We start from the raw sequence: 14,082 nt of genomic DNA, 5'->3' as shown, positions 1-14,082 counted from the left end.
GGTATGAAGCTCTATTATCACAGAATTGCCGCCGACAAATATCCATGCCACCATCGTTCATCTATGCCTCATAAGCGTGCAATTCTTCCAGAGTACCGGCACCCATGCCTCTCCTGAAAATGCTTAATGCAAAACTCCCTTACCATCTCTAAACGATTCGTGGTATGCATCACACATCTAAGACCGCTTCTCGGAAAACAAGGACGCATCGAGTCTCTTCTTCCCAGCTCGCGTCAGAGGGCCATCCAACTCTGCGACCTTGCGCTTGACTGAATCCCCAGATGAAGACCGGCTCTTTAGGCTCAGGCTGCTAGAGGCCTCCTTATCGGATCCATTCACGCTCGATTTCTTTGGGGCTGGCTGGGGTAAATGACCATTAGACTCCCCAGCAGGTTCAACATATTGTGGTAGCTCCTGCTCTGGTGCAGGGGCCACCCCATCAATTACTTTATTCTTCTTCTTTCCGTCACTCAAGTGTTCCTCGACATTAACATCGAGACCCTTTGCTTTACCGTCCTTAGAACTGGATTTGTCGGTAACTGAAGTTGGAGCAGCATTAGTTTCATCAGCTGCCTAAACTGATTGAAGTTCACGCTGTATCTTTCCGACCTCATTTAGGAAGCTCTTGGCATTTGCCGTGTTCATCTGTAAGATGGTTAGCACCTTAATGCACCTTATACGCCTTAGTATATGTACCTTTACTTGAACGCTGACAGCCCCCTCGTCTTCTATAGCCGTGAATAGGACATGAGTTGCCTTGGCTGTAGACTTTTCCTGAAAATGCATGGCCGGAATTATGACAGTGTTAAGGATCACGCGGTGAGTAGAATCTTGTCGCATGACCAAACGAACGACCTTGGCATCGGCGCCGTCTAGAGCGGATGCATCAAAGGATCCAGGAATAGCTGCACCCGTATCTTCGTCAATATCGACGCAGGATAGAGGTACGTTGATCTTCAGGTTTCCAGCGCCCCGTTCTTTCCAAGAGGAGCTAGCTTTATCGAGATGGAAGATCTTGGCACGAACTTGCAGGATAGTAGCCTCGCCAGCCTCACCATCATCAATAACCACTATAAGATTCGTAAGCACTATGCTAAGTTAGATAGCGATGTCCGATAACTTACCTCGCTGAAGCTTTGTCTTCTTCTTGTCATCAGTCGCATTCTTCTCCTCTTGAGCTTCTTTATCCTCGTTATCAGCTCTGTTTCCATCTTCAGAGTTGCCACCATCTTCTCCATTATTGTCTTCCTCCTCGCTCACAGGTGCTCCGAACGGCTTAGCCGGTTTACTGCTTTTAAATGATTCACCGGGCTTACCAAAGCTAGTAAGCTTAGATTCGCCGAATTTTCCGCCAAATGTTCCGCCGAAGACGGTACTGCCGAAAGGTTTCGCTGCTCCTCCTACTTGACCAAAAGGAGAGGTACCATTAGACAAGCTGGAACTGCCGAATATAGATGTTGTAGATGTTGTGGCAGCGGCGCCGAATGGGGACTGTGAGCCAGACGGACTAGCGAAAGAAGATAAGGGTTTCGAGCCAGGCTGTAAAAACGGCGATGCTTGGGAAGCAAACCCTGCGATTCCAGAGCTGCTGAAAGCAGAGTTAGATGTTGTGCTTGTATTTTTTCCCTTCTCGGTATCGATGTCTTCCTTTGTCGCCGCTTGCTTCTCAGTACTTGGTGTGTCATTCTTAGCATCCGTCTTAGCTTCGGAGCTGTCTTTGGACTTGAACGAAGCCTAATATTTAAGATCAGTAACAGGTTTGAATACTAAATTAACCCAGATATTCTTACAGTAAGCGCATCTGCTTTTACTTTGTATTCACTTGAGATGTCGCGAGGACGTTTCTTCTCGGGCTCAGAAATGGCGGAATCGGCGCCTATCGGAGATACATCGCCATCTGAGGAGGTGTCGTTCGGGTCGTCTACCTCATCGCGCGCCCGCTTCTTCTTTGGAGATGACACCTGGTTTCTTAAGCTATTGTTGCGAACCTCAAGAGACTCGTGATCTGATATGGAATCTTTGCCTGATTGCTTATCACCGCTCGTGGCGGCGTTGGGCGCGGGGTCAACTTTCGCGGCGGACATGATAGATAAGTCGGGTTTGTCAGAGATCACTGTCTCTCTCAATTCCTTGCGTGCGGCAGCTGTGTCCGGATCTTCAAGAGAAGGGTGATCTGGTGTCGGACTGCGTTTATTGGTAGCCATTAAATAAAATTATACCCAAGGCACCTATGCAAGGTCGTGACAAAGAGTTCTGGAGTTGTTGCGTGGGAAGAAGAAAAAAGTTTGCGTTAAAAACACTTAGTTGTAAGTATTTATTGAATCGAGTAGAAAATATGGAAGTGGTTCCACAATGTCAAAGTTCTGGGAGATAAAACAGCTGAGTAGATTGAGTAGAAAGACCCGATCGAGTAGTGAAAGTTGTAGTTGGGTTAATTTGAGGAAAGCTGAGGCTGCGCGTACTTTGTAGTGACGATTTCGATGTGGATTGTGCCTATTGTACATTGTAATATGAGCTGCCTGTACCGTTAAAAAGGTACATAATTTTAGGTAGGTTAGGTACGTACATAGGCGGGTCTAAGGTACTGAACGTTTAAATTATGGGGTCGGATAAACCTGGGTTAAACGTGGCTAGGTGCCGTAGGGACATATTTAGGTACATGATGTACCTATTTAGAGGTACGTAACGTTTTATTGAAGCATGTTCATAGGTACATATCCATAGGTACATGTCCATAGGTCCATAACTCATGTACGCTTTATTGAGGTACGTGGGTTATCCCATATCCAAATGAGCAACCCATTTCAAAGTTGTACAGTAAGAAATACCCCCATTGGATCCCTACTATCTGGATCCATTTGATGCAATGCAAGATGGCGGTTATCTCTTTCACATGATGAGTATTGGCATCCAACCAAGCAATATCGGTCAACATGAAGCCGGACTAGCTAATATTAGAACCACCCAGCAGCGTCGTAAATGTGGTGCGGCCATGCAATGCACTTACTTGTAGACAGACAATTATTATAATAATGTCAACCCGGGGGAAATGGTCGGTGTTACCATACTAGCAGTATCTCCAAGTCCTATCTACTCTCACTGATTCCCGCTTTTGGAGCAGCATGCACATATCGCACATGGTAGATATAAGATACAACCATTCTCAAGCGTATCTTCATAGTTATAGGATATGCATGAAAGAGGAGGTAGATATCGTATATAGGCTCTAAGCCTATACGCATCAAGGACCTACCTATGCTTCATCATATATAAAGGTATCGATTTTCTTTATGCTTAAATGTTTACTATACTCCATAGTATTTTTCGATTCCCTTGTGGATTAACATACATCACCGTTCAAAACTAACATCAAAGGAAATTTCTATAGGTATGAGAATCTATCTATGTAGGTAGGTATATAGGAAGTATGCTTATATACATATTATAAGGCGTTTAGAAGAACAGCACATCCTCGTCCTTCCAACCCAAATCCTTTAAAATAGAGTAAACACTCTTCTCAAGTGGTTCGGGTCCGCAAATAAGTACTAAATCTTCGCCGTTGGTGCTCTTACAAGAGCCTATTTCTCTCTCGAGGAGCTCCTTATTTATCCGGCCCCTGAGACCAACCCACGACGGCTCAGGTTGGCTAAGCGTATATAACAAGCGGCACTTAGAGTCGTTGCCGATGACCATATTGTCGATATCAGCCTTGCAAAGGATATCCAGTTCGTTACGGTTTCCATCAATTACCAGGCACGTAGTAGGATCCTCCCGATCCGTCAACACGGCGCGGAGAATTTGGAATATCGGTGTGATTCCGGACCCGCCGCAGATCATGATAAATCGGTTAACCTTCCGTTGTTGCCCCTGAATCGAACAAAGGCTCCGGCCGAGGTACTCGAATTTTCCTACCGGGCCTTTAAAGTCGACAAAGTGGCCGATGGGGATTGAGTCTAATGCCTGCGTCATCTTGCCGCCTTTTCTTCCTGGTACATCGTAATAAATCTTGATGAGAACGTGTAATTTTCCTTTCTCCGTAATCTCTGAAATAGGTGTGTATGATCGTATGATAGCCTCGCGTGTAACGGGGTCGCGCAGCCGCATCATCAAGTGCTGGCCTATAGGAAGGCCTGAAGTCTGGTTGGCATGCTCAAGATCGAAGGTGAAGATCTTGGTGTCGTCTGATATCTTCGTTCTGGTAGAGAGAATAGCTTTCGTCCATGTCTTAGATTGTAAGAATGTTGCTCGTGGTGCTGATGCTAGATCGGGGGCTCCATCTCCATCAGCTAAAGCAGCCCGCGAAGACTCATCGAGTGAGCCAATGTGATAATCCACAAGCATCGCCTTGGCATTCTCGCTGTCTATCAATACGTAAGCTTTAATCCTCGATTTTAATAAAGGATTGCAGACTTACGAATGGCAAGAAACTCCTCGCTAGCATCCTGTCCAGCAGCACCGATGATTGAAGCCGCTCCTCCGGGATGCCCTTCCATGAATTTCGTCCCATCGTAAACCTGACCATTGACCACAAACCATGGCTCGGTTTCGCTATCATGTTTCTTCAGCTCATCGATATTGATTATTCGAGTTATATCCTTATTAGTCATGCAAATATCTTTAGCCTGCTCTTCTTCGGGAGCACTCTCTTCCTCGCCAGATATCCTTTCTCCCCAGTACCCATTAGAAAGGTTTCCTCCGTTCTTCTTAACTCGTTCCATCCAACCACCTGGAATCAACGCCGGCTGAGTTGGATGCTCAAATCGTAGCGAATGGCCTTCCTTATGTATAACAACTCGGAACCATGGGTTATTCATCATGCCCAAAACACTCCAGTACATATCCCGCGGTTGTACCATCATAGATTCATCCATAGCCCGCACCAAAATATCATCCGCCGTTTGCAGGTGTGATACTGGAATATCCAAGTACCAAAAACACCAACAGAAGCAGGCTTCCCTCCAAGACATATCTAGCCGTCCACCAAACAGCTCTTCCCCCTCAGGCGCAAGCCGATATTCATCTTCGGGGTACGAAATATTAGCAAGCATCCAAGATTTCCCCTTGTCGAGGGTTATTTCGACTCTAGTAACTCTCTTGCCCCCTCCGGCGTAAGCATAGCCGCGAACTCGGTAGCTTTTAATGTTCCCCGTCAATGACAGTTTTTCTTCATGTGCTGGATAGCAAGTGGCACTATTTGTGTTGAGGTCGTAGATAGCATAACGTTCGTCTTTCCAAGCGTCCGGCATGTCGGCACTCATCTCAGGGGTGATCATTGTGGGTAACACTCTATTGTCATAGATATGATACCAATTATCACTAGGCGCTGCTGTAACGATGATCCTCTTTAACCACTTTACACTCCTGCCTCCGATCTGTCCTGGGACAATGACTCGAAGAGGTTTCCCATGGTCAGGAGAAAGCGGTTCGCCGTTCATCCTATGGGCAACCATGATTCCACGATTAGGATCCATAGCCCAATTCATTTTGACACATGTCCCATAGTAGCCATTGGGTAACTTATCAGCTCCTTCGAGGCATACGTACTTCGCTCCGCGCTTTGGTCTTGCTGCTTTCAGTAGATCGCCAATCACAACTCCAGTCCATAACGCCGTCGATAAACCCGCCGCCCCCCAAGAGAACCCCTTTGTTTTCCTTACCATGTTCTGCTCTTTTCTCCTGTTGCCTGCGCATACAAGAGTAACCGGGTAGGTTACTTGCTCGTATTCCCGGATAAGTTGTGTAAGACTCATTTTAATAGGTGTTTCCACCATGCCTTCTATCGTAAACTCCCAGTCCATAATCTCTGAGTCTTCTACTCTAGGCACTGCTCCATGGTTGCGGACGTAATGGAGATCTTTCGTTGTTATGAAACCCTCGTTGAAGAGCTCACTTAATGGCGCCTCGACATTGAAGGGGTGGACGCCTGTAAGGCGGATCAACCGAGGATCTCTAACAACATGATGATCTGGAGTCCTGAGATCCTCCGTCAACACGTTATTATCAGATCTACTTCGCGGTGGGAGGGGGTATATTCGAGAAATTTCAGGTTTCGATTCGTCGACATTGTGTGGCAGCGTCTGGATCTCAAAATCACTACTGGTACTTGACTCTCTTCTCGAGCTACTTTGCGTCGGCGGTGGAGACGGGGGATATCGAAGTAGATGCGCTGTAGGGGGTCGCTGGCTCTCGACAGGTAGATTTAAAATTTCCATTGTATGTGATGAAATGTGAGTTGGGGTTAACACAGAGGTATTAGGACGCTGATGTTGGTTATAAGATATATGTCATCATGCATGCAAAGCTCCTACGTAAGACAAGATATTCCTACACTGGGCTTCAAATTTTCCGAGAAAGGGGTAACATGACCCGACACCTTAAACTAGAGATAAACATATACGATAGAGATAGATGAAACTAAATTTCGTAAATGAAGAGCAATACAAGAATAAGTAAAGAGCGATAGTGCTCGATCAAAACATGCATCTCCATTTTGAGGCATCGTGTCCATAATGACGAACGAGAGTGACTGACCATCGGTCCACCAGATCGACTACTTGATCAAGGATTTCTATCCCCGGTTCGCAATTAGGGGCGCAAGAGAGCAACTCCGACTTTTTACCATCCATTGATATGCAGACAACCGCCTCGGAGACGGACCGGCTAGAAACCGTGACAATAACGGTATAGTAATGATATATCGTCAGAACCTAGAAGTGGCTTACACACTATGCGGCACTGCAGATAGGAGTGTTTTGAGCACCTCTAAGTTAGCTATCGGGTCCGGGATATTTGAAGCGAGGAGATGCATAAGTCAGTCGAGGATATCCCCGCGGATGTGTTCAACAGAGATATTTGACGCAGCCTGGGCCTTATCAGAAGCAATTGGGTTCCTTTAGCAATATTGACGATGACAGCGAATCATGACCAATGATAAGGGTAACAACTTTGGCAGTCAGCGGAGATATGAAAACCGCCTAGACTGGACGGGTAGACTGGGTTACCTAGGCATCACCTCGTGCCCCATCAAAACTATCCGCTAGCTTATGTGGAATAGGAAGCCTTTAAAACGAAGGGGATAAGACTCTTCGTGCTTTACCCACATTGGATTCCTAGCGCAGGATTCTGGTCCAACACACCAGAGTTATCTATCAGGTGGTGGCGGTGACGTGATGACAACAGCGATACTTCGTAAACAGGAGCGAATAAGCCGATGAACCGACATAGCGTATTAATAAAAGAGGTGAGGAGGCGCGAAGATCAAGAACCGAAAGCCCCAGTTTATCGGTACTCGCCCCGAAGAAAAACATTCGGATAATCGATCTGGAGTTTAATAAATTAAGTTGGGTAGTTTTTAAGGACGTCGATTTCCGCCTGTATACAGAAAATATGGAAGACAGGTGTTTTGTCCTGTCCTCGCTCCAGAAGAATCCATCGTAAACAGGCTCAGTTTATCCATTTCCGGGATATCATGGTAGCTAGTTGTCCTTATAGAAATTAGCAATCCCTTAGAAATAGTATTAATTTAAGTATCATTAGTAAAGCCGAACTCCTTGAATACGTGATTAAGCTGTTGTGTATTATATATTAAACCCTAGAACATCGCATCGTATTACCATCTCGGAGTAATGAAGGTCAAGAAAGACTATAAAGAGTGTACTTGTTAATAAAGTATTTAAACCGAATAAGTCGATGCAAATTCTATACTAACTGACAAAATAAAAAATGAAAAGATTTGAATTATTTCAGATGGAAGATGTAGATAATAGGGGTCAAGTAGAGAGAGAGAGAGAGAGAGAGAGAGAGAGAGTTAACTTTAGAATTGAAGATTAAAAATGTGTAAACTTCAAATGAGATGTATGCCCCCATGCATGAACTCTATGTACCTATATACCTGGTCTTACCTTACATTGGGTATATGCACATAATTGACGTATTATTAACATCAAGTACATATAGGAGGTAGACGCAGTTTACCTTAGGTAGGTATGATTTGCATGCATTAGGTACATAACCTATATGTAGATATGTGATGTAGATGTTTCCCATTTTGATTAAACTTGAAGCTTTTGGCTTTTTTCTTTATTGAAGGCAGGTACTTATGAGGTAGTGAGCTTGCACATATTTAGGTACTTATTCTAGGCCTATTAGGGAATCTTCACAGATACCTCTCTAGGCTATCCAGGGTATCAGACAGCCCTAATTGTGCAACAACGTTCCTGCATCTTTGCGTCCTTGCGTCCTTGCGTCCGGTATCCCTTCCTGTTTGTCTTACTTTCAAGTGTTAGGTACCTAAATGGAAGTTTAAGCCTTGGCATTAGCTTACTGTGGGGACAACTTACGGTGGACTATTAGTCCAACTGTGCCAAAATCAAAAAAGTCAGTCGCACTATATCAAATAAGGTAATAGTAACATTAAGATTACAGTATAAGTTCGGCTATTTCTACTATATACACAATTTATAAGGTAATACATACCTTTTATATGGGAATAACTTTACTAATATACGTTCGAATTACTTAAAATTGGTATTGGTATTTTTATTAAAAAAAGACAAAAATTTCAACCTAGGTCTTATATAACTCGACCTTGAATTCGTAAAGATATTAAAAAATATAAGCATCATGAAATACATCATGACAAACTAGAAACAATAGCCAATCAGATCAAACCTTTATTTTAACCTTAAATATTTACAAAAACGTAAATATACAAGATACAACTTATACATCGCAATAACTTCACGAAAATACTATTTTAAAGATTATAATTGGTATCATTTTATAGCTTCAATTAATGCGAAAATAATGATCCAAGTTGCATCTTTATATGTCTTTTTGCTAGAATATTATATCAATATCAAATAGGTGCTATGTAGAAGGACTAACACGTGATACCCTTCAAGACCACCACCTTAAAAATGCTATAGATAGGTATTTCAACAACGGATAAACTATCCAATACGTATCTTATAAACATGCAACTTAGATTGTTATTTTCGCATGAATTGAAGCTATAAAATGATACCAATTATAATACTTAAAACGTGATATTTATGAAGTTATTTGAGTATATTGTATTATGTACCGAAATATATGGTAATAAAATTAATAAAATAATAAAAAATCTTATATTTCAGGTATTTCAGATACTGTGCACCTAGCGTTGCTTATTAAATTACCCTTTTTGGACAGCTCCCACCCATTTTCTTGATTTTGGCACAGTTGGACTAATAGTCCACCGTACAACTGGCTGACTGGACAAGCTGTAGCACGAGGCTGAACTCTTAAGCATCTACTGCAAGCTCTGCCCCGCCAAAGTTACTCTCTAAAATAATCAAAACGGCCTCTGATTCCCCGAGATTTTCGCGGAACTCAAAGAAAGTCCAGTGCGCTGCTCTTTCATTGGATGATTTAGAACGACATCATTCACAGATACGCCTCTATTCATCACTAAGTCTTAGTTCTTTGACTTTCACCGTCGCAACACTACCACTACCAACTTTCCAACAAACCCTATTGACTATATAATCTTTTCGTCTAAATTCAAGCTGTCCTTTTCAGGACCGATCTACTCGATAAAAAGCATCAATTCCGCAAAGCGCAATCTGCAATCTACAATCTGCAATTTATCCCGGCAATTGCTTTGCTTCCTTTGCGCAGGGCAGACTTGTGCTGACTTGTCTACCGATGCCCACCAAGCCTAATTCTCCGCATCGCTTCCTCTTCCGGGGGCGATATATCCCTTAGCAGGATTACCGCCGTGACGAATGTAGCAATTGGGTCATTAACCAATCCAAATACTACGAAAAGCTGTCCGACATGGACCGCCCGCGAAAGCGTTAGTCTTCGCATCATACCACTGGCTATTATATGCCTCGGCTAACACTTGAATTCTAGGCGAGTTGCTCTCGCTCAACCAGCGTGCATGGGATGGCGAACTAGGTATTATTTTCTTCTAAATTCACTAATTATGAGACTATTAACATCAAGTAGATGTCCTCCCCGTTAGCCCGCCTCTCGACCCTTCTCTAAGGAAAAATACTGCTTTTATCAAGCGATTGCGAACTGCTATCACTCCTGCGACCTTGAACACGTTCCTACAAGATATACGAACCCTGAGTCTCACCAAATATTTATCCGAGATTATTTCAGCGTGTTATGAAGGATTAAGCAAGCTAAAGACCCCCGGGGAAATCGATGCGGCTGTCGAGATTGTCAGCGCCCTCCATCAACGATTTGGCCCTTCCGAGTTTACCGAGTATTTAGGATGGCTGCTTGGCAAGGGAATGGCTACGCCAGATAAGAGTCTATTAAAGTCACTGGCCCCTGAGGTTCGCGAAAAGGAAGAGAAGGAACGTCTTGTCCGACAACGAGCTCTTCTAAGAGTAATTACCGAACTATGGCTTGTGGGTGTCCTACGAACCCTTGACGATGTTAAACCAGATGATGCTACACGTAGTGCCAACGGAAAGAATGCCGAGTTGAAGATTAAATCGACCAGTTCTACTAAAGGTGGTGGGGCTGAGCCATTTCCTCTTGAAGTACTTAAGGATCTTCTAGGCTATGATCGAGAGCATGTGAATTTGCCCCTTTTAGTTATTTTCGTAAAATCTTTTGGTTGGGATATCCTAGGAGTTAAATCTGCCGGATCAGAAGGCCGCAAGACTGTGGAAGAAGATGGTGCCACTAAATCGACAGAAAATAACGCTGAGCGAACCGAAGGTCAAGAAGAAGCCGGCGAAGCCGATTCCGATGACACTCCATTTGCTAGCTCCGAGCTGCGTGAGCGATTCAGAAATATCCTAAAACGCTATTTTGATGATGTCAAAGCCCATCTCGTGCGGGATCAAAAAAACATTGTTACGCAGCGCGGCAGGAACTCAGAGGCATACGTCAAGTCTGGTGAAGTATTCGAGGATCGCCAAGCTAATTTTGAGCGGCAGCTAAAAGCTCAAGAACGCCTAGTCAGCAATGCTCAAGTTATAGCCGATGCGATTGGTGCCGAGATGCCAGATCTAAAGGAAACTGGCGATGGCTTCTCGGCCACCAATGGCGCTATTGGCTTAGTCAAGACCGGCGAGTATCTTCGCGGACAGAGTGAGGGTGCAGGTATCTGGGAAGACGAAGATGAGCGCCGCTTCTATGAAAACTTAGTGGATCTGAAAGGCAAGGTACCTGGTATATTGCTTGAGGATGGCAAAAAAAAGAAAACCGATACGGACGAGCAGGTTGGCAAGAGAGCTGAATCTACTGAAGCTACAGAACCATCTAAATCTTCGGAAATAAACGACGATCAGTCAACTGCGATCGCCAATAAGACCATTGGCGCGCAGGTAGACGTACTACTAACTCGATTACCAGAGCTTACGCATAAGGATGTAGTCGATCAAGTGGCTATCGACTTCTGTTTCCTGAACTCCAAGGCATCCAGAAACCGCCTTATCAAAGGGCTTACCGAAGTACCCAAAGGTCGGACGGATCTCCTACCGTTTTGGTCCCGTCTCATAGCTACCCTTGGCCGATATATGCCTGATGTCCCCAAAGGCGTAGTGGAGTATCTTGATGCGGAATTTCGCAGTCTCCAGCGGCGAAAGGAGAAAGATTTTCTCGGACAAGTGCGATTGAGCAATATCCGATACTTGGCTGAGCTCACGAAGTTCGGTATCGTGCCCGAGCATGTCGTTTTTCACTGCTTGAAAGTCAGCCTTGACGATTTCTCCAGAATGAATATCGAGATTATCTGCAACCTCCTGGAGAATTGTGGCAGGTACCTGCTCCGCAACGCTGATACCTCGCCTCGCATGGCAACCTTCCTAGAGACTCTCCAGCGCAAGAAGTCTGTGCAGCATATAGGTCAGCCAGAGCGTATGCTTATTGAGAACGCAATATATTATGTCGATCCACCGGAGAGAGCTTCGATTCAGCAAAAGGAGCGAACTCCTACAGAGTTGTTCATCCGCAAACTAATTTATGTTGACTTAACGAAGCGTAATTATACCAAGGTCCTTAAGCAGATCCGTCGACTCCATTGGGAAGAATCCGAGGTACGAATGGGAAATCTATACTGTGAGGAGCGTTTGTTAATTCATAGAACAGGTAGTAGCTATCCTCACGAAGGTATTTTCAAGGCCTGCCAAGGTCAAGTATGGCAGTATCCATATCCTTGCAATACTTCTTAGCGCCATCTACCGCTATCACCCAGATTTTACGGTTACGGTGATCGATAATGTTATCGAATCTGTGATATTCGGGCTAGAACAGAATGACTTCAAGTTCAACCAGAGGCGCATTGCAGAAGTGAAGTATTTGGGTGAGCTTTATAACTACCGGATGTTAGAGCACCCCGTAATCTTCGACACAATGTATAAAATCATGACATTTGGTTACAGTAGGTAACACCTGCGAGTGCAAGCAATACGGAACGAGCTAACTTCGCTTAGACGGCGTACCTGTCCCAGGCCGATTTAACCCTTTCGATTTACCTGATGACTACTTTAGAATTCGCTTGGTAGCTACGATGCTCGAGACTTGTGGCATGTTCTTCAATCGAGGCGCTGCAGGGAAGAAGCTCGACTACTTCTTATCATTTTTACAGGTTCGTCTATCTCAGCATCACTGAAGGTAGACTTAAGTTGACAGTTTCCTAGTACTACATATACACAAAGCAGCCTCTCCCTATGGACATTGAGTTCATTGTCCAGGACACTTTCTCTCTCACTAGACCACAGTGGAAGCTGGCAACTACTCTAGAGGAAGCCACTAAAGCGTTCCAACTTGCAGTGGCGCAGGACCAGAAGAACGCCGGCTTAGACAAGAGCGTCGACCAAGATGAGGCTTCTAGTGGTGCTTCTTCTGAAGATGAGGGCGATGGTGGCGAAGGTGATGGCGATGGAGATATCGTGCTCCCGGAGGCCGATGGGGATGACTCGGAACTCGACGACGATGATGATATTTTCGAGGTATATCCCTCCAATTCCACTTTTTGTAACTATTGGGGAGTTTCCGCTAACCATTCCTGGTTTATTCAGGATGCGGAGACCCAGCTGCACTCTCCTCAGGATGAGTCGGAAGAGGAGGCCATAGTAGTGACGAGGAAAGCCGAAGAGATTGATCCCGAGGACGAGGCGGATTTTGAACGTGAGTACGCAAAGATGATGGCTGAGAGTTTAGAGTCCCGTAAATTCGATCGTAAACCGTTATTCGATGTTCCGCTACCAGTCCGACCCAAAACTCGCGATATTTCCTCGACTACAGACACAGATGGTGCAAACGGAGAGAGTGCACCCAGCACAATGGCCTTCTCTCTGTTAACAAAGAAAGGCAATCGTCAACAGGTATATCTTATTCTGCAATTAACCCGCTTCTAAACACTCTGGGTACTAATGCTCATAGACACGAACCGTCGCACTTCCTTCGGACTCGACCTTTGCAGTTGCCATGAAGACGCAGCAGCAAGCAGAACGGGAGGAGCAACAACGCATCAAAAATCTGGTGCTAAATTATGATCTTCGTGAGAATGAAGATCCTGATGGTGATACTCTTTTAACCCCACCCAATCCCAATAGAAATATTCACACTTCTATTCATTCAGGTCACGACAAACCATCTTCGTATTACACCGGCCGCTCAGACAAGTCCGGCAGAGACCGTGGCGGACAACGCGTCCGTAGGTTACAACTTAGCGATGTTGACTGGTATGGAAACTCCAAAGACCAGAAGGTCGAACAAAATGATTCAAACCACAAGGGCTCACTTGCCGGTACTGCCTCTGGAAGGGAATCAGCTCCAGGCCGAGTGGATGGAAGCAGTATGAGCAAGCGTCATAATTCCCCAACAGATTCCCGATCCCGCCCACGAAATCGGCGAGGCCGTGGAAAGCACTGAAGACTTACAAGATACCCAAGATACCTATGAATGAATGCTGATCAATACGGCTATTTTCACGAATTTAGGACTTGATTTTCGCCATTGATCGATCCGAACGAATCATACACTACTCATTTGAGCATTGCAGTAGAGAGATTTGATGTCTCCTGGTTATGCACATGTCTCATGCGGAAGTTACAATCTCCGGTGGGAGCA

General features: G+C 44.8%; 3 protein-coding genes across 3 annotated transcripts; 1 reads left to right on the top strand and 2 right to left on the bottom strand.

Moving 5' to 3' along the window:
* Positions 1-177: 177 nt before the first annotated feature.
* On the bottom strand, positions 178-2,084 carry GL218_07114 (Ran-binding protein 3; the record flags this gene model as incomplete). The annotated part of the gene is made up of 5 exons (XM_033583859.1): positions 178-539; positions 594-645; positions 697-1,070; positions 1,125-1,734; positions 1,791-2,084. 5 exons carry the CDS (start codon positions 2,082-2,084, stop codon positions 178-180), a joined length of 1,692 nt encoding a protein of 563 aa, XP_033432947.1.
* A 1,369-nt stretch (positions 2,085-3,453) lies between these two features.
* Positions 3,454-6,212, bottom strand: GL218_07113 (Nitrate reductase [NADPH]; the record flags this gene model as incomplete). The annotated part of the gene is made up of 2 exons (XM_033583858.1): positions 3,454-4,361; positions 4,415-6,212. The coding sequence occupies 2 exons, from the start codon at positions 6,210-6,212 to the stop codon at positions 3,454-3,456; spliced, it is 2,706 nt and encodes a 901-aa protein (XP_033432948.1).
* A 3,607-nt stretch (positions 6,213-9,819) lies between these two features.
* GL218_07112 (Regulator of nonsense transcripts 2) lies at positions 9,820-13,884 on the top strand (the record flags this gene model as incomplete). Its single annotated transcript, XM_033583857.1, has 9 exons — positions 9,820-9,838; positions 9,898-9,942; positions 9,994-12,044; positions 12,097-12,388; positions 12,441-12,595; positions 12,648-12,959; positions 13,029-13,334; positions 13,393-13,531; positions 13,592-13,884. 9 exons carry the CDS (start codon positions 9,820-9,822, stop codon positions 13,882-13,884), a joined length of 3,612 nt encoding a protein of 1,203 aa, XP_033432949.1.
* Positions 13,885-14,082: the final 198 nt, after the last annotated feature.

Source organism: Daldinia childiae, assembly GCF_008694065.1.
Source record: "Daldinia childiae strain JS-1345 chromosome Unknown Scaffold8, whole genome shotgun sequence".
NCBI lineage: Eukaryota > Fungi > Ascomycota > Sordariomycetes > Xylariales > Hypoxylaceae > Daldinia > Daldinia childiae.
The sequence above is the reverse complement of the archived record's forward strand: the minus strand, read 5'-3'. Positions and strand labels throughout refer to the sequence as shown.